This window comes from Lacerta agilis, chromosome 3, assembly GCF_009819535.1.
Source record: "Lacerta agilis isolate rLacAgi1 chromosome 3, rLacAgi1.pri, whole genome shotgun sequence".
Taxonomy (NCBI): domain Eukaryota; kingdom Metazoa; phylum Chordata; class Lepidosauria; order Squamata; family Lacertidae; genus Lacerta; species Lacerta agilis.
Window position 1 is genome coordinate 88,853,536 of NC_046314.1, and position 20,091 is coordinate 88,873,626.

A 20,091-nucleotide genomic window follows, 5' to 3' on the forward strand; every position below is an offset into this window, starting at 1 on the left:
GTTAAGTGCCATCTATAAACTAATTTCATCATATTCTCCTTAATTCCAGTGCAGGCTGTAAATCTCATATTAACTTTCCACAACTTATCCCATTGTGCTCTGTAGATTGGTCTTCCTAAATCTTGGGCCCATTTTGTCACCACACATTTCACTTCCTCATCTTTTAAATCCCATTCTAATAGATATTTATAAATTTTCGCTAATGATTTATTGGAACTATGATTCAGCATCATCATCAGCATCAGCATCATCATAAACCAATAGATATTGCCCATTTCTTTTATTAATCCCATGGAAATCAATCCAGTGAGCAATATTCACCAGTGCTGCTTTCAGTCCAATAATAATAATAATAATAATAATAATAATAATAATATATGCTGCCCATCTGGCTGGGTTTCCCCACTCTGGGCAGCATACAACACATAAAAAATTGTAAAACATTAGACATTAAAAATTCCCCGATACAGGGTTGCCTTCAGATGTCTTCTAAAAGTCATATGGTTGTTTATTTCCTTGACATCTGATGGGAGGGCGTTCCACAGGGTGGGCGCCACTACCAAGAAGGCCCTCTGCCTGATTATGATTATGTTTTCCACCATTTTCACTGTGTTTCATTTGCATCAAAATGAATGGTGTAGAATAATGTAATCACAATACAGTATGATGTACTTAATTTCTGTCATTATGTAAATTAATTAAGTTACATAATTTCATCCCGGCAGACAGGGAGACAAACGTCATTTTTGGCAAAAGGCCAACTGAAGCAAAGCAGAAACAGTGCTGCATGTGATGAATACAGAGTGGAAATAAAAACGCCTTCTTACACACCCCTATTCTTTGGTTACATCTGTACTCATGCAGACCCAATGGAGGTCTACCCATGGAGAAAGAATGGGAATATATGAGTACAAGTCCCATTTCTTGTTACCTATCTGCATCAGGAGTAGGAATAATACCTGAAACAGAGAAATGGATAAATGTACAAGCAGCAGCAGCAGCAGCAGCAGCAGCAGCAGCAGCAGCAGCAGCAATGGAATTGCTCACTGTTGCCAGAATGGGGCCACCCATGATCCACCTCATTGTAACCACTTGTAGGTCTTCAGATTTACCTGAGGGCTTACTCCCTGCATTTTAATGCACTGTTCTTCTAGGACCCAAAGTAGATGTGTCTTGTTGGTGACGTTTCTATAGACTCTCTTGTGCACAGGCTGGTTTGAATCCAGAAAATCCACAAATAGGGGCGGTTCTTCCATCAACTGATCTTTTGTCCAGGGAATCTATAAAAATAGCCTAATTATTTTACACAATAATAGGCAGAAATTGTGCTTTTTACAACACGGCTTGTATGATCCCTTCTTTGATAGCCCAGCCATTTAGTCACCTGGTCCTTACATCTGTCAAAGATTTTATACACACCAGTATTTCACTAATGGAAATGAGGACCTTTCTGTTCATAAATGGTGAGGTAAGGGCTTGAGTTTGCCAATACTGTATGGCTTTTCAGACAATGGTATATCAACAGAATCCAGACACAATACTAAGCAATTGTATATGTGCCACAAGTAGGAAGGAGGAACTAGAAATTCATGTACAGAAATGAGTCTAGTTGCAAAAGCAGTGAGGCAAGACATATCTGACAATGCAAGACACAGATATATACACAGAGGGAGGAATGGGGGGGGGGTGCTTCTTAAGTTAAGGCAAGCTGCAGGCAGGAAATCCTAATCATTGATCTTTGATATTATAATATGTTATGTTATTAAACTCCATCAATGATATGTGTTGAGGATGCTAACAGATGCTGCCAACTTGATTCATACCATGGAAATACAATGAATACATACTGTGTTTGGGAGAAGATAACCTTGTGTGTGTCAGTGTATATATGTGATACAGCCATAAAACATACTTTAGTAGAGTTCATAATGTCATAACTTGGCTAAAGTATGCAAAATCAGGTGGAAAATCAATACTCACCCCTACCTTTTCAGAAAAGAAACCAGAAGCAACAATATGCCTGGCTGGACCCCTTAGAAGGAACAGCTTGAGGGAGATTTTGCACTCAAACCTAACAATGCCTATCTACACTAGTTAGTAAATGAAGGAGTTAGGAACCACTGAGATGTGAATTTCTAGAGCTCAGCTAGGTCACATCTCCTCACCTTCAGGGAAAGAGGAAGCAACGGTTGTTTCCTGTTCTTTTCTCTCACTCTCTCCTCTTTGAACCATGTAACTGAACAGACATCTAAGGCTGGGACTCCAGACTCAGACCACTTGTTTGAGACTAATTTCTGTATTTTGTAACCAAGAATACATTGTCTATGTTGTTTCAGCCACAGCACTGAACGATGCATGAGTGAGACCTTTGATTACTTTAAGTAAAGCATTAAACTTGCTTAAGGTTGTGGTCAATTCACTCTGAGAGCAGAGGCAGGGGAGCACAATAGTGAGTGCTTAATAGTGGGACATTTAAAGATATAACAACCTCTATTTCCTATGCTTTGCAAACACTGCATTTTTTATTATTATTTTTTAGTTTTCAACCCTGCTAGGGCCTCTTCTGACTAGAAAATTAGTCAAGCCCTGTGCTTCTGAATTCAGGCTGTCAGCCATTTGTTCTTTTGTAGTTCCCCACACACATGCGACTTCAGGACTAACTTGGGCTTCCCCAGTTATTTCCCAACACAACTGATTCCTCATATACCTCTTCCTCTGTACCTACGCCAGGGATGTCATCCCCCAGAAGAGGAGAGTTCATTGCACTGCACAGCAGCTTTCTAATGCCAGCAGGCAAAATGAGCAGATAAACTTGCAGGCACAACTGAGGTAAAGTGCAGCCACTGCTCCAACTTGCTGCCAGCACCCAGCAGCACAAGCATCGAAAACACAGCTAGACCAAGTAAAGGTGGGGAGGGACCAAGGAGATTGTGATCCCGCTTGGACCAAAGTGGTGCAGGAACATGATTCCTAGGAGTTGTTGGAGCCAGGGGGGAAACTTATCAGAAAATGACTAAAATGGCATCCCTGCGTTGTGGGAGAGAAGTGGGAAGCGTCAAGCTCCTGGCCCAATCACACTTAAGCAATCATCTCCAGAACCCCACAGCCCAGCTAGGCTCACAGCAACACCCCCTACTTCTTCCCAGTTGTAATCAGGACAATAGGGAAGGGAACAAAAAAAATGGTGGGCACAGCATAGGGGAACCAGGGAAGACAGGCAGGCAAACAAACAAACAAACAAACAAACAAACAGGAGAACAGCACTAAACAAATACAAACACACAGAGAAGGTAAATGAAGATGGAGAGGAACAACAACAAAGAAAAATCACCTGCAATACAGGCCAATTGTCTCACAAAATTGAAGAGAAAAAGAGAGACCCCACCACTCCAACTGTGGGCAGGGTAGGTCTGGGGAAATGAGGTAACTCCTCTCCCTGGAGAGGCTGTAAAATGCTATGAAGGCCCTGCTTGTCTCCAACTGCAGTGTCATTTCTAACAGGAATGTCATCTACTCTGTTAGATAAAGGTTAGATGTACATTTTAATACATAATAAATAAGCCAACAAAAATTTAAAATCTACAAAAGTATTTGTTGTAAAATACCCAATAAGCAAAGTTACACACAGAGAGATACACACTTACCTTGAAATAGTTATTGACCTCATTTGATAGAATTTGAAAGAAAGCTTCCCGTTCTGGAGAATCAATCAGACGATCATGGAAAACTCGGGTACATTCATGTACAAATAGCAACACTATTGATTCTTTTGAGACAATGACAGACTTGTGAGCTTGGAGCAATCCTTCAAGTACCTGTTAACAATTTCAAAAGAAACTTATTTTTGGGGGGAGACCACAGCTTGATTCACAATATTTTTTTTAATTTCTTTCAGGTTCCTGTCCATTTGTACTGATTTCAGTTTTATACTATTCTATGCTACTAGATTATTTTATTTATACTTTTAATTTTTATAGCTGCCCTAGGAATGCTGATGGGGCATTGAAGGACAGGGTATAAATTTCAGGAATGAATAAAATAAATAAGTCATATTTTCATTGCCAGTCTGGTAGCAGCTTAAGGACCTCAGCCAGACCAACATATTGAGGGCAACTTCCATTTTACATGGCATATGAATTTGTTGTTTGTTAATTAATAACCTAATAAAGACCATTAACATATGAAGGAGCAACTGTCAGGGCCTATTTACTAATCACAGCTTATTTACCAATCTCCTGCCTTTGTCATACCGTGTGATCATAACCCAACCCAGTTAACCCTTCCTTAACCCACAGAAATTCTGTGTGTACTTGTGCATTTTTCAATACAAGATTAAACAGGACAAATAACATGGGAAAGGGGTGTGTGTGTGGAGGCAGGGATAAACAGCAAAACAATATACATATACAGTCAAACCTCTTTTTATGTCTGCCTCCGCTTGTGTCCATTTTGTCGAACGTCTGCGGCAAACCCAGAAGTAACCAGCAGGTTTGCCCCCGTTCGTGCATGCACAGAAGTGGGCAATCGCCGCCCATGCCTGCGCACAACAGCGCCTCTCCCAGCGACCCATTTCAACCTCTGGACGGACCTCCAGAACAGATTAGTCGCAAGTAGAGGTTCCACTATATACAGTACATGGTCCCCTGATCCCACCAGACCTACTTACTGGTTGAGTTACAATAAAATATATCACACTTTTTCAACATTTCTCGTGCTGTTGTCACATTTTGCCTAATTCTAACCAATATTACATCCCTCTTTTTGTTACAACTTTGCCTGACACATCCCTAGATGTGTAGGATATTTTATAGATGATCCCTGAGCTACATTTGCAAAAGTCCAGGCCAACAAATTGTAAAGCATGTTTATGATAAGTCTAAACAATCTGTCATCTTAACAGACCTTAAAAAGATCCCGTAGATTAAACGTGTAATGGCATTTAACTGGAGTTGGACGCACTTTCTGAAGCATTCTATAGTACACAGCCATAGAGGCGCACGTTAAATTATCTTTGCATTTCTGAACTTCAGCCATGAATCTCTTGATATGCAAGTATGCTCCTAGTCGCACCTACAAAAAACAAAATATGTAACTTTTAAACATTTCCCACAAAATGCTCTCTTGAAATAAATAATAAACATGTTAAATTATGAAGTACATGTTTTTTTATGACTGAGATACAGTATGCATGACTATTGTGTGCTATGATATTCAGGGAAAATATGTATATTTCTGCATCATGGAATCACAGAATTATAGAGTTGGAAGGGACCACAAGGGTCTTCTAGTCATACATGATAGATGGCCATCCAATCTCTGCTTAAACACCTTCAAGGACGGAGAATCCATAACCTCCTGAGGGAGACTGTTCCTCTGTTGAACAGCTCTTACTGTCAGAAACTTTTGTCATCAGCAGATGACAAAATGGAGGACTGCTGCTAAATAAACTAATTGTAGTGGAACAGAAAATACCAGATGAAAGAATGAATATTTGAATAGATTACGGCACTTTCCAACATCCCTACTTATGAGGCAGATTGCTCTGTAGAGGAAAACACTTACATTTCATATATATTTTTGACAGTTTTGGTTGATTTTTTAAAGAGTCATTAAATGATTAAATGATTTCTGCATTACCATATTACCTGGAAAATACGTTGTAAGGATTGTAAAGAAGTTACAGGCAAAACTAATGTGCAGAAACATGTCAGAAGACGAGCACTAATCTCATTACTTCCTTCACTCGGCGGTGTACAAGTGGCAACCATAGCAACATCCTGGACATTCTTTGAGGGGAAGGCAAGAAAGTAAAAGACTGAATCAAAATATTTTAAACAAGGCCAACACAATCTCTTGTGGCTTGCTGGCATCTCACTCCTCATTCCCCCTGTAATTACTCCCTTCTGTGGAACAGTCTTCAGTAAGTCAAGTTGCATTTTATTTTAGTTTCCAAATACCACTCCTTTTATGGAAAAGATCCCAGCTCATCTTTGTGGCTCCCTCCTGAGTACCTTATGGGGGAACTCTACCACCTAGCTAACATTTAAGTTACTCTCACTGTGCCCATGTGTATTCTAGTAAAAAAAAAATGTAATTTTTAGGCAAGCTGTACCAGAACAACGGGACGCGGGTGGCGCTGTGGGTTAAACCACAGAGCCTAGGGCTTGCTGATCAGAAGGTTGGCGGTTCGAATCCCCACAATGGAGTGAGCTCCCGTTGCTCAGTCCCTGCTCCTGCCAACCTAGCAGTTTGAAAGCACGTCAAAGTGCAAGTAGATAAATAGGTACCGCTCCGGCGGGAAGGTAAACGGTGTTTCCGTGCACTGCTCTGGTTCACCAGAAGCAGCTTTGTCATGCTGGCCCCATGACCCGGAAGTTGTATGCCAGCTCCCTCGGCCAGTAACGCGAGATGAGCGCCACAACCCCAGAGTCGGACACGACTGGACCTAATGGTCAGGGGTCCCTTTACCTTTACTTTACCAGAACAACAATGGCCTGTTTCCTGTGGGAAAAAGTTTTCCTAACACAAGAGCAAAATCTCCTTCTGCTGCTCTGGAAGGGCATATTCCCTGAACATGTTAAGGTGTATTTCAGGTGTGTATGCAGATGCTTCTTCACAGAATACATAGTTAAACTGTGAAATTCTCTACTGCAACAAAATGTAGTGAGGTGAGCAACATGCATGACTTTAAAAGGGGATTAAACATTATTATGGAGGATAAAGCTATTGATGACACCTAGTCAGTATTTCAGTCACTATGCCTTTGCAAATCTGTTTCTGGGGAAAACAAGTATGAAGAATGCAATGACACACAAGTTTGTTTGTAGGCTTCCATAGGCATCTGGTTAGCCATTGTGAGAACAGGATAGTATACTAGATGAGCTTTTGGCCTGATCCATTAGTGTTCTTTTGTTCTTAATTTATCCCAAAAACATAGAATTGGAATTAACTGTATGTATTGTTTGAGGAGTAAAAATCATCATCCCTTTCTACAACATTTATGAAACAAAGGTTTAAAAATTGAATTATCTGATGTTTTCTTACTGCTGAAATTATGTTACATTATTTGAAATGGTTGTAATATTTAATTATAATTTAACTATAATTAAAATACACACATAATATTATTATGGGATACTATAGGATATTAGATTATTTTTACTGTGTATTATATAAATTATTCTGTATATTTAATAAAATTAATAACTTTTAAAAAGAAATAGAAATAATTAAAATTCCATTAAAATTCATATTTACACAGTACCTTCCATGTAAGCTGCTCCGTGTCATAAAAACCTCCTAGATCAAGAAACTGTCTAATTAGCTCAAGTGGTGGCTGGGACCCATACTCCTCTGGTATAGGTGCATTCAGATCATCAATAAACAGTAAAACCTTAGAATAAAATTTTATTGTAGATGAGACACATTATCACAAGAGATTAACAAAAGCTATTGAATGTGCCCCCCCTATAAGTGACTGACAAAGCCTTGCCTGCTTAATGTTGTCTAGAGTGTGTGCTTGCTCTTTTGCTACTCCCAATAGTATTTGTAACCTTTGTCCATGAGACAGAGTGGATTACATGTTTATGTAATCTTACTAGTGGCACAACCATAATGGGGTGAGCACTGTTAACGTGGTATTTTAACCATGCAGTTCACCTTATAGATGTAAATATAAGTTGCAGATGTTACTGTGAGTAAATGGAGAGAGTCATCCTTGGGAATTGCGTATGTGGACATTTTTACACACAGAATTCTCACCCAGCCTATGGGTACAGAAGCATATTGCAGTATCAGAGTTACAAACAGAATTAAAGCTATCTTTCTTTTTGTTAAAACAAAATAAAATAAAAAATTCCTACCAGTAGCACCTTAAAGACCAACTAAATTTGTTCTTGGTATGAGCTTTCGTGTGCATGCACACTGAAGTTGAGATGTGACTACAAAGAAATTTATTTCAAAAGAATTTCACCCTCAGAATCAAGTTTACTGAATTCGATTCAACATGAATTACAGATGGAACTGAAGTCTTATGGGAATTAGCTTATCCTTTTGACAGTATCCAACTCTCCAGTGAAATAAGCAGTAGCATGGGAGGAGATTTGGCATTTACTACAGATAGCAGCAATTGAGCCAATTTCTCCAGAGCACTCCTTCTCCAGTATGCCATATTCTTTGTGATATCAAAAAATGATGGCTCTTAGAAGGCAGTGTTAGACACCGATTGGCAGAACCTCCTTGACTCCACCCTGAAGCTGCAGTAAACCAGTGGTTCCCAATTAGGGTCCCTTCTCTTGCCTCCCCCCCCCCCAACAATTTTTTGGGTGGTCATTTTTGCATGGTAATATCACAAATTTTATGGTCTGTTATTTTAGTATACCTGAAATTATCTGCTTATTAGGGGCTACCCCCCATTTTGTTTAAAAAATTGTTTGCAGAAGTAACTACCATAGAATTATCTTTTCCCCCCCCAAATGTAGGGGGTCCGTGGCTTGGCTTTTGAAAAATATTGAGGGTCCTCAGTAGTTAGCTAATTGGGAACCAATGCAGTAAACCATAAACCGATTCAAAGTCAAGAAAGAGGGAGGACAAAGAACACCTTTCTCCTTTACTGTGCCAGTTCTCTGCCCTTGTGCAATGCAAGTACTCAGCGTTGGTGCTGGGAGCTAGCCTGAAAACCAAGTCTTTAGTATTATATAGTAAGAGGATGGTTTGGGGAATTTGAGAAATTAAAAATGTTTCCTTTTCCTTTTGAAACAACCACCCAGACAATCCCAAATATGTACGTGATAGAACAAGAGGAGGAGGAAACAACACGAGAAAGAAAAACAGAGGAAAATACACGTAACCTCAAAATAAAGGCTCTCATACTTCAAAGAGTGGTACAATATGCCTGTTCTATGCCTGTTAGGCAGAGCAGATGTACAGCTTTTTTTGTTGTGAATTTTTACTTGTCATTAGGACTGAGTGATACTTGGTTTTCAACGTCAGAATATATCACCAGCTAAACATTGTGATATACCGATATTTCACAACGTCTGAAATAAGGATGGAACTACGTAGAGGCAAAGGCTGGCTTTATGGTTTTTCTCGCATCATGATTTTTGCATAGTGTGTGTGCGCGCGCACACACAAACACACACAAAATGATTCACAATATACTGCCAGGTTAAAAATTATGGAACCGATATCACAATATGGACTTCAAACAGGTTTTGGACAATATATCAATATATCACCCAGCCCTACTTGTCATATAACATATAATATAATGAATTATTCTTAGTATATTTTTAATACACTTCCCCAAAAGACCTTCACCTATTTCTTACCTGTTTAAATTGTGGAGCACCCAGGATATCCTTACTTTTTAGTATTAATTTCTGAAGAATCAAAGCCTTTGTTTGGGCAGCATTGGTATGAGCATTCAACTGCAACGCAGAAATAATAGCACCACTCGTACATGTTTCTTCCAGATCAGGCTCTTCTCTTGAGCTCAGGTTTGACACTAATACAAAATTAACAGTTAGAACTCTACAGGATTAATAAACAGAACCTTTCTAACCTATCACAGTATGCTATTTTTATTTTATTTGCAAATGAAAAGCATTAACAGATCAAATACATTACTTGTTAATTTTCTGACTATAAGGATATTTTCAACTCAATTCTTAATTGAGGGTTTTAACATTTTTATCTATAAAGCAACAAGAATGGAGGATTTCAACAATAAAATAATTTTCCTACTACTAAACATCAATTCATCTGACTGAAGAGGATCTAGCAATCATTAATCTGAATGTTTTACATTGGAGCTGAAATAATAATAATAATAATAATAATAATAATAATAATAATAATAATTTATACAGAACATTAAAATGCAATAATCTATTAAACATTAACAGCCTCCCTAAAAAGGGCTGCCTTCAGATGTCTTCTAAAGGTCTGGTAGTTGTTTTTTTCTTTGACATCTGGTGGGAGGGCGTTCCACAGGGTGGGTGCCACTACCGAGAAGGCCCTCTGCCTGGTTTCCTGTAACTTGGCTTCTCATAGTGAGGGAACCGCCAGAAGGCCCTCGACACTGGACCTCAGTGTCCGGGCAGAATGATTGGGGTGGAGATGCTCCTTCAGGTATACTGGACCGAAGCCATTTAGGGCTTTAAAGGTCAGCACCAACACTTTGAATTGTGCCTGGAAACTATAGAGAATATTTTAATACACATGTCTGCATAACATCTTAGCTTTATTTTAAAAATAAGAGAAAACCTCAAACTACCTTATTGAATGGTAAGCCCTCCCACCAGAATATCTGCCCATGCAAAACTTTCCCCAATTAATTCTTAAGCCAAACTACAAGTGCTACTTTTGATCTTTAAAGACCTTTACAGCTAGAGATGTGGGAGGGATTTGTTCAGCTCATATTTTAATTTGAACCTGTCTCACCTGCACTTTCCAAATCAATATGTAAACTGAAACAGTTATCATCTGAAAGTTTTACTTCTCTGGACTTCTGAGGGAGGAAAATGTTTTCCTGATGGAAATGTTGCATTGGAACTGAAAGTATTTTTATTACTTCATACTGAATGTGCTTTGATAAGAGATTATGCTGTGAAGATCTTAAAGTAGCGATGGGGGATTGAATATCTTAAGGTACAGATCAAATTGTTAATAAGACCAAGAACATTCAATATGGCAAAAAAAATCGTTGGACATTCAATTGACTGTTGGCATCTTACAGCAATTATTGGATGAGAAATTAAAAGAAATTAGAGCTAAGATTATTCTTAGGGCTCTGACCCAAATAATGCTGGGCTCTCAATGGGATGGGAGTGTCAGTTTCATTTTTTGGTACAGAAAGTATTGGTTTAAAGTGCAGAAATTTTTTCTATGCTAATTGATTCAAGAAGGTTCTGGAAGCTTCTCTGTGTGATACAAGCTGGTGCAAATGATTCGTCTTGAACAGAACCATCACTCCAATTATCATCAACTTCTGCTTCTTGCAAAGAGGATGGAGAGGAAGGAAAAGGAAACCTTAGCCTTTTCTCCCATAGAGTTAAAGGGGTTAGAGAAAGAGTCCCTAAGATTCAACTCCAACTGCCTCCCATGGGTGGCAGAATGGGTTGCTACCTTTGACCTAGGCTGCTTTTTTGGAGGTAAGTTTAAATGCAGTTCAGAGGACAATGAAACAATAAGGGCTTATTTCAACTGCTCAATCAATGAGGCTGGAAAGGTTTGAGAAATGGGGGGTAGAGCACCTTGAATGGCTGGAGAAGGATCATGATGCTGTAGTCCCTGTTCCTCAGTAAAACCTACAAATTCTGGCTCAGAATCAGATAAAGCGTCAACCTGTGCCTCACCAACAGGTAACGATATAATATTAACATTTGACTGAGTAGAAGGAAGCACTTTTATGAGCTGAGGCCTACTCTGTATTGTGAGTATGGGACTGAGGTAAAATTATGGAAGAAAGATGCTTTTTTGGAAAGGCTGGGGGAGCAGTTGTAGCACATCCACTGACTTTAGAGGACACCAAGTGCTTCAGATTTTGGTTTGCTTTTTTCAGAGGCGGGCTGCTTAAGCCACAAGTGTCCTCCACGGTGGCCATTAAGACAGCAAAGAGGCACACACACACATACACACACATGCAGATAGCCTTTGATTTTCACCAAATAAACACTCAACTACGTTTGCCACACTGTGGACCAGGAGGAGGATTATAGAAATTCAGCTCCAAAGGTCTCCGTTTACCACTCTGTGGACCAGAAGAAAAGGCAGGCAAAAGCCTCACACCAAACCACACAATCCATTTGCCACACCATGGACTGGGAGTGGGGGAATACAGCAGCTACACACACTCTCCATGTCATAGCCGCCAACCAGGAGGATAAGGACGAGGGGCAGGCACTCCATCGCCACCAAAGTTAACCGGGAAGCAGTCAGGCAAAGGCAAATAGAAGCAGGCAGGCAGGGAATAAGAGGAACGCTCACTCTGTTGCCAGTGTAAAAACAGCAAACCAGGAGCAGGTGACCAAACCATTTTTAAATCAGGGTAGCACACAACCACACACACACCAAAACAAAAGAAATAAATACAGTTGCAACTCTAGAAGAATGACAGCAGCTGCTTAGGGAAAGAAAAAGAGCGCGCTGAAAGAGGGCCACCACACCTGAAGGTGGGAACAGGTGTTGGTGCCAAGGCAAGGGCACCGGTTCTGGAAATATTTTCAGTACAAGTAAACAACTAAGGAAGAAAAGATGGATGGCAAATAAATAGAAGGACCAAGCATAAAGAGCAACAGAAAGTGTGATTTTTCTGGGGAAAAGTGGCAAAACTGCTCAGACCATAGCTGTCAACTTTTCCCTTTTATTGCGAGGAATCCTATTCAGAATAAGGGAATTTCCCTTAAAAAAAGGAAAAAGTTGACAGCTATGGCTCAGACCCGTGCCTAGAAAGCACAGAGCAGGTTGAAGTGTAAACGAGCTTTAAATCTGTCCCTATTTTAGGAGCAGTATGGCAACCAATCACTAAGGGAATATCATCAATACAGCCTATTTTAGCACCACAATCAATTTCATTGCCTTATTAAATTGTGCCATTTGCTCCAAACATTATTGAAGGTGCAGCATAATATCCTTAAAACCAACAAAAAAAAATCTGAACCTGACTATTTTTCTTAATTTAGATAACAATCAATGTCATCATACATATCTCTCTAGCTGAAGCGTGTGGTGTTCTCCCAGAAGAACGAGATATTCCAGATCTGACATTTTTCATCAAGCTAGGTAAAAGAATACACACCCACACAAATGAAAAATTCCAATCAGTACTGGCACAGTATTACAAAACAAAACTTAACCAATTATTTCAAATGGGAAAATATGCCACACAAATTGAGGAGATGGAACTTTGCATTCCTCTTTTCCTCCCTGTAGCTCCTTTGCTCTCAAATCTGCTCCAGAGCACGCTTTTATGGTGGTGGGGAGAGGCACAGAAGCTGCAGAGGGGAGGAAATGAAAGTGAAGTCCTAAAATGAGGTACTAATAAAAGAAAGTGTCTTCATGCTGTGGGGAATGTAATTCTCTCACCACAGATGGCACAACTGCATCAGTCTGGCTGGCCCCACAAACTTACAATTAGAAAGGGAGGGGAAATTTCCAGAGCAAATGGCATAACCAGAACACAACTCATTCCCCTACTACACAAAAAAAAATCCCACTCCACTTTTTTTCATCTTGCCCTATCCAATCTGATCCTAGAGGCACTAAAAGTATGTATTACCAAGTTAGCATGACTGAACAAACATTTTCTCTTGTTTGCTCCCTTTCCTTCTCCCCAGATTAAAAATGTATGCTATCCGAGCATCCCTGGGCAGCACAGTAGAAAGACAACCCTGTGGCATTTGCCCACTCAGTATGGTGATGTCATATGGGGGGGAGAAAGTGAGAGGGTTAATAGTCTGACCAATAAAAACCCTGGGGCGGAGTCTAGCTGTGTTTAGACTCAGCACAGAGGTTTTGGCAGTTAGTTCAGTCAGTTGTTCAGTTGGGGATAGAGAGGGATCAGTTGGAGAATTTGGTTGGTGGTTGTGAGGGTGGTGTGTGGAACTTTGTGGTGGGGAGGTAGAGGAGTTAGAGTGAGCTATAGACAGGAATGAGTACGAGAGCATAAAGTGTAACAGTGTAATTAATAACAAAAGCTTGTTGCTGAGTGAGAATAAACTTGATATTCTTTGTTCAACTTTAAATCCTGAGACTCAGTGTAAACCAGGGAGGACCTGGTTGGTGGCAGTGGTATAGTGGTGGCACAGGGTCAATAGTCTGGGGGCCCTGTGTGATCGCCACAAACCCAGCATTAAACTCCCTCCCTCCTTTACTGAAGCTCTCTGTGGCACCTTCAAAATCCTGATTTCTTGCTCAGTGTATTTGAGAAATAAGCGGTTATGGGTAACATAAAAGTTTTCACAAGTTTGTCACTGGAAAGGTCATGTGTGGAGCAGGTGTTTATGTGCCTACCACCAATCTACCCCCCCCCCCCGAGTACAATCTAAAGAAAAAGAAAATAGCTGTGCCTGCATGTGCTGAAAGGTGGTGGCCCACTCTACGTCTTCCATTCTTCTTCCTTCTCCCCATGCTCTGATAATATGCTGAGTAGCTGCTAAAACTACCAGTAACAAAGCCAGCCAGCATGCTCTTGGGGCTCCAGCAGCTTAGTAGAACTTTAAAATATACACGAAGCCTATGCAGCACATTGCGTTCAGAATATCAGTATTTTAGAGGGCAAGTAAGGGTATTGAGAGTATAAAAGAGGCTTGTCCTGTCCAAACGAGGACACCTGATCACTCTATGAGATAGCCATTTTAAACTTCAGATGTTACCTGGTTCTTGTTGTTTCTCTGTAATAAAAGACATCTCCTAAAATAGTTCCCATTCTTATATTTAATCCACCTTGTCTCTGAAGTTTTTGAAGCATGTTCTCAATCATGGTAGTCTTTCCACTACCGGGGTCTCCTAAATATAATAAATAGGTTGTTTTATTTATTTGTCCATTTTTCCATGGACGTGCTCAAGGCAACAGAAACAAAAAGATAAAAAACGCTATTAAACATTTAAATAATCAGCAACAAAATCACGAAAACAGCAGAAGATACTGATCAGTCACAATAATCAGCATTCAGGAACTGCCTGCAAAAAACAAAAAGGTGATGCTACTGGGAAAATCCTATTGCCACCTGCCACTCAGTGTGGTATAATAGTTAACAGGATCAAGACTACAAGCAGGGAGACCCAGGTTGAAAACTTTGTTGTTGTTTAGTCATTTAGTCGTGTCCGACTCTTCATGACCCCGTGGACCAGAGCACGCCAGGCACTCTTGTCCTCCACTGCCTCCCACAGTTTGGTCAGACTCATGTTGGTAGCTTCGAGAACACTGTCCAACCATCTCGTCCTCTGTCGTCCCCTTCTCCTTGTGCCCTCAATCTCTACTCAGCTATAAAATTCACTTCAAAATGGGGGGGGGGAGAGAATCCTACACTGCCCTGAGCTTTTGGAGGAAGGCAGGGTGGAATACACCAAGGACCTCAGTAAGTGAAAGGTATGAAGAAGCAGATTCACTCCAAGTGATGTGGAAATCCATGCCAGTTTAAGGTTTAAAATTAAAAGACTTGATTAGCCCAGAAATTAACTGCAGAGGAGGATTTGGAGTAGCACAACCGGTTCAGCAGGGGGTGTCACAACAATGCTAGAGAACGATGTGTGAGAGGCGGGGGGGGGGGGGGGAACCACACACAAAATTTTAGTGTTGCACAAGACACTGTTGAAATTTGAGAGCCCCAAATCTGCCACCGGTAATTGGTAACTGGTCTACTGCAGAGAGGCTGAAACAACAGTAATGTAACACCCTTTATGAACATGTGAGGACCTGTGAATTAAAAAAAAAAGTCTCAGAAAGTATGTTAAATATGAATATTCTGTAAGTATCTTAGCATTTCATGATTATCTGAAAATATATAACAATTCAAATCAGGTCAGGTGTGGGGCTGTCTCAAATTGTCATCGGTCTAACTCTAACACATCGGGCTATGCCTCATTTCCAAAAGGAAACATGAACCCTGGGACCACTGGAATCCTGCACTGAGAGATTGGGGTGGCTATTCTGTTTTATAGTACTTGAGAATCTTACCTATTATTAATACTGGATGTTTATTCAGTAAAAGAAGGCTCGTTAGGAAATGGTGCCGAATTGTATCAATGTTGGGAATAAATGTAGAAAGCTCACATCTCTTTTCTTCATCTTTTTCTGCTTTATCAGGATTTGATCTACCTGCAGTTTCTAATTTTAAAATAAAATAAAAACATTTATTTCAATTATTTGAAATATTGTCTTGTTATCTTAAATTTAAGAACTATTAAGATGATTGTCTAAATCAGCAGTGATCAAAAGATAAATTAGGATCCAGGCTGCAGAGCACACCTTGGAGCCCTCTGTTCATATACGTAGTGTTACGTATGTATGGGCAAAAGTATATGGAACATTTTGTAAGAGGACCATAGGTGCCAACTCTATGGAGCCCTGGTCCCTTCCACCCCCAAAAATATTTAGGCCCCCTCCGCAATATTTTCTGCAAGTTGGCATCTCCCTCCCTTGGGCAACTACCCCCCCCCCATGGGCAGAAAATCCTTGTGTGGAGGTGGAGGGTGGCGAGAGGTCAGCAGGGATGCCTGCACCCAGTTGTGCATGTTAGAAGAAGGTGTGCTCTACAAATGTGTGGGGAGAGGGAGAAGTAAGGGTGGGCAGGCGGGCCCCCCCAATATTTTGTTCAAGTTGGCACCTATGAATAGGACCATTAAGAACTTAATAGCAGGTGTAAACTCTTGATTCATGGAGATAATTTTACCATTAGAAAAATGTATTGAGGTAACCTAATTTTTCAATAAATATTCTATGGGTAATATACTCAGGTGTTTATTTGATTTAAACATCTATATCCTGCTTCCCTGTATGTACAATGTGTCTTACAATGAAAAAAATACTTCACAATTTTAGTGTATTTCTGAGCCTTAAATTTTACTAAACAAAATGATTCTTTCAGGAACATTATACTAAAATACAACAACAACAACAACAACAACAACAACAACAACAACAACAACAACAACAACATTCTTACCCTTCTGAATAAGAAACTGTGTGCTAGGAACTAAATTTGCCCATGGTTCAAATTCTCCTGTTCGTAAATCCACAAAATAATCAAAAACAGTTTTGTTGTCAGTTGGAAACTGGATATCTGAAAGTCAGGGAAGAGAGCAATATGTTACAAACAAACAAATTAAAGTGTTGTATCTGCTATGAAACATATAGCTGATATAGTTGTGTCATATAATGGCCACAAAATGAAATGTTGGTTGGGTAAACATTTCTATGAGCTTTAACGGGTAAGATGCATTGAGGTTTCAAACACAGTTATTCAGTCATGTTTAAACTACTTAATCTGCAGAGCACAAAGTTTGCATGCAGATGTTCCCAGGAGCAGTTCCCAACATCTCCAGCTAATTTAGTTTTTATTAAATTTATTGATTATTGTTCATTTTTTTACTAATTTTTTTTAATTTCTACCTCACCTTTCCTCCCAGAGAAGCCCTGGGTGCCTGCCAAAGGTTCTCCAGTAGAAGGGCAAGGGAAGAAGCTGTTGCCACTCAGTGTTGACTATATTGGACTAAATGGAACAATAGTCTGACTTGGGATACAGCTGTTTCATATGTTCAACCACATGGCATTAATGCTAGAAGCATTCCAGCATTGTCCAGGCAGTCCAGATGTTAACTGCATTACTAATAGCCCACCTCCACATATCAGACAGTGTTCTCTGCTATGGTGACAAAGACACCTTTAGCACAGTCTATAGATGATCCATTTATACTGAATCAAAGAGCAGTAATGCACAGTAACTGTGAAGATGCATTAGCAGGTGATGATATCCCCCACTATATTTAAGGATCTGGTGACTTCTGTTTCAGTGTATCTGAAGAAGTGTGCATGCACACGAAAGCTCATACCAGGAACAAACTCAGTTGGTCTCTAAGGTGCTACTAGAAAGAATTTTCGATTTTGTTTTGACTATGGCAGACCAACACGGCTACCCACCTGTAACAGGTGATGATAGTTGTTCAAATGTGAATCTTAGGCTGTAATCTCAACCATGTACTTAAATGTAAGAAGGGTTATAACTGCAGCTTCACCACAGTGGTCTTGGGCCATTTCCAATTCCACTATTCCATTAGTCTTTAGAGCTGAGTTGAATAAATTTAGAATGTATTCTATCTGATTAGTATATTGTAAAAACAGAAAAGCTTACTAGCTGGTGGTTGTCTTTCAAATATCTCACGAACAAGGTAATTGAAGTCTTGGGGTACAGTCGCAAGATCATCGTGGCTGGTGTATATACCAATTAGAGTCTCGCCCTCATGTTCTTCCTCTCGTTTTAAAATTCCTCCAACAGCCCAGGTAAATGCAAATATATAAAGTTTCCCCAACATCATCATCATATTATTAGGTTGCTTCTCCCAAAACCATATCTGATCTGGCCTGAAAGTAATGCGGGGGGGACGGACCCTAATCATCACCACCATCATCATCATCATATTTGATTTAGTAACTAGCAATGTTCTGTGCTCCTTTGAGGAAGGTCAGGATACAAAAGTAGTATAGTTAAAACAACAATAGAAGAAAACAAATTAACTTTATAAACAACATCAACTTTATAAACATCTGGATAGGCTTGTCTAAACAAGAATGTTTTTAGCAGTCACCAAAAAGAATACAGTGAAGGCGCCTGCTTGATAGCAATAGGCAAGGCATTCCTAAGTGTAGGTCCTGCCACACTAAACAGTTATAATGCATCATGCATAAAAATAAATTCATTAGTTAGATCCAGTGTTTCCTATCTGTCTTTTGAGGATATAGTTTTAAAAACAAGGATTTCATCACATTTTTATAATCCAGCAAGTGCACACAAGGCTCACTCACCTTTTCTTCAACACAGATGGGACTATTCCACTGCCTGCATTTGATAACCTACGAGATTCTTTCATCATTGTTGGTGACAAAGTCATTGAGCTGTGTCTTCTTTCAGCTTTAATATAACAAATCACATTATGCATTTGGCCCATTCAGAAAGCAGTCCAATATAAAACTATAGCTTCAAAAAATCATAATTTACTATACAATTGATTTTACACTTCAATTACAAGAGTATTTTCCACTTGGAGCCTAAACCAGTTCATCCTAAACCATTGCTGAGCTACAAAATTATTCACCAACTACTAATTGTCTTCTGTGGTGTGCAAGTTGCACTTGTCTCTAAAATAATTTGACCCATCAATGCCTCAATATTTTGTGTTGGAGGAATGAGGTTTCTCCAAATGGCTTTGATATGAAGGGCAAAGAGATATCAGTGGTCCCACAGACCACCTGCTGAAAAGCAAGAATTACAGAAAGACACACAGAATACTTTCTATTATACTTCTTACACATTTACCATGTTACTAAAAATTAGACTTGTAATGCATTCACTTACACGGTTGTAATGTATCCTTTTGTATCATTATCTGAAGAAATGAATCAAGAATTCTGCAGATATTCATTACAATCCCCATCTGATGTATAGGGAATGGTTGCATTTTCTTATGTTCATTTAGAAAGTCCATCCCTTTTTTTACACTTGAGTGAAATAAACTTGATAAGTAATCAATATCATTTTGTGCCAATAGTTCAGAAAAGCCTTCTAACCATGTACTAACATATGGTTCCCATCCCAGATCAACTGGATCCTACAATAAAACAAACAAACAGATTTCCAAATTGCTTCTATTTATACTCTTTATATCTAGATTCTGCTTGTGACATATGAAACATGCACATATGTTTTCCTACTATGATACAGATCAGCTATCTGTTCTATGTGGTAGGGAAAATGTGCTGCACTCCATATGTTGTGCTATACATATTTTCTACATGGGAACAGATGCAATGTGCTGCACTCCATATGTTGTGCTATACATGTTTTCTACATGGGAACAGATGCAACATTTGAAAGTTGCAATATTTGAAATGGCTTCCATTAAGGATGATATATTTTGTTGGCATTGGCAAAGGCTGCTAGTTTTTAAAATGCTTACTCCTTAAGTTTTTCAACTTGTACAAGAAGAAAATGCTAACATTTTTGTGCCTTTTCTTTTTCTTATTTTTAATACCATTTTATTTCTTTATAATTCAAAAGTTTTCAATAAAATACTGAAAAACAGGCAAAAAAGATAAAAAAACAAGAAAATACTAAATGAACCAAACATAAAATACAGAACATACATTGTTCCAGCAATTTGCTACTCAGGACTACATCAAACAAAGTAGTTCCATTAGCCCAATAATTTTTGTCTGCACAATTAAACTTCCTCTCCCTGGGTGCCCCCCAATAGGCTTAAAAGAAGCGTATTATACCCAATGGGGAGTCCAAGTGGGGAATCTATGATTTTGAGACAGATTAAGGCAATTATTTAACCAGGGCATTAAAAGAAAGAACAGGACTATTATAC

The 20,091-nt window shown here is 39.3% G+C and overlaps 1 protein-coding gene across 1 annotated transcript in view; it reads right to left on the reverse strand.

Moving 5' to 3' along the window:
• The window catches only part of DNAH14 (dynein axonemal heavy chain 14), a 122,549-nt gene that overhangs the window by 44,732 nt on the left and 57,726 nt on the right, over positions 1-20,091 (reverse strand). The window contains exons 38-50 of the mRNA XM_033145458.1: positions 19,077-19,329; positions 18,527-18,632; positions 17,856-18,085; positions 16,671-16,787; positions 15,683-15,832; positions 14,379-14,511; positions 10,447-10,619; positions 9,333-9,508; positions 7,265-7,393; positions 5,646-5,786; positions 4,903-5,070; positions 3,645-3,815; positions 1,113-1,280 (exon numbers count right to left, since the gene is read on the reverse strand). Of these exons, the coding sequence (XP_033001349.1) occupies positions 1,113-1,280; positions 3,645-3,815; positions 4,903-5,070; positions 5,646-5,786; positions 7,265-7,393; positions 9,333-9,508; positions 10,447-10,619; positions 14,379-14,511; positions 15,683-15,832; positions 16,671-16,787; positions 17,856-18,085; positions 18,527-18,632; positions 19,077-19,329 (2,115 nt within the window). The remainder of the gene's footprint in view (positions 1-1,112; positions 1,281-3,644; positions 3,816-4,902; positions 5,071-5,645; positions 5,787-7,264; positions 7,394-9,332; positions 9,509-10,446; positions 10,620-14,378; positions 14,512-15,682; positions 15,833-16,670; positions 16,788-17,855; positions 18,086-18,526; positions 18,633-19,076; positions 19,330-20,091) is intronic.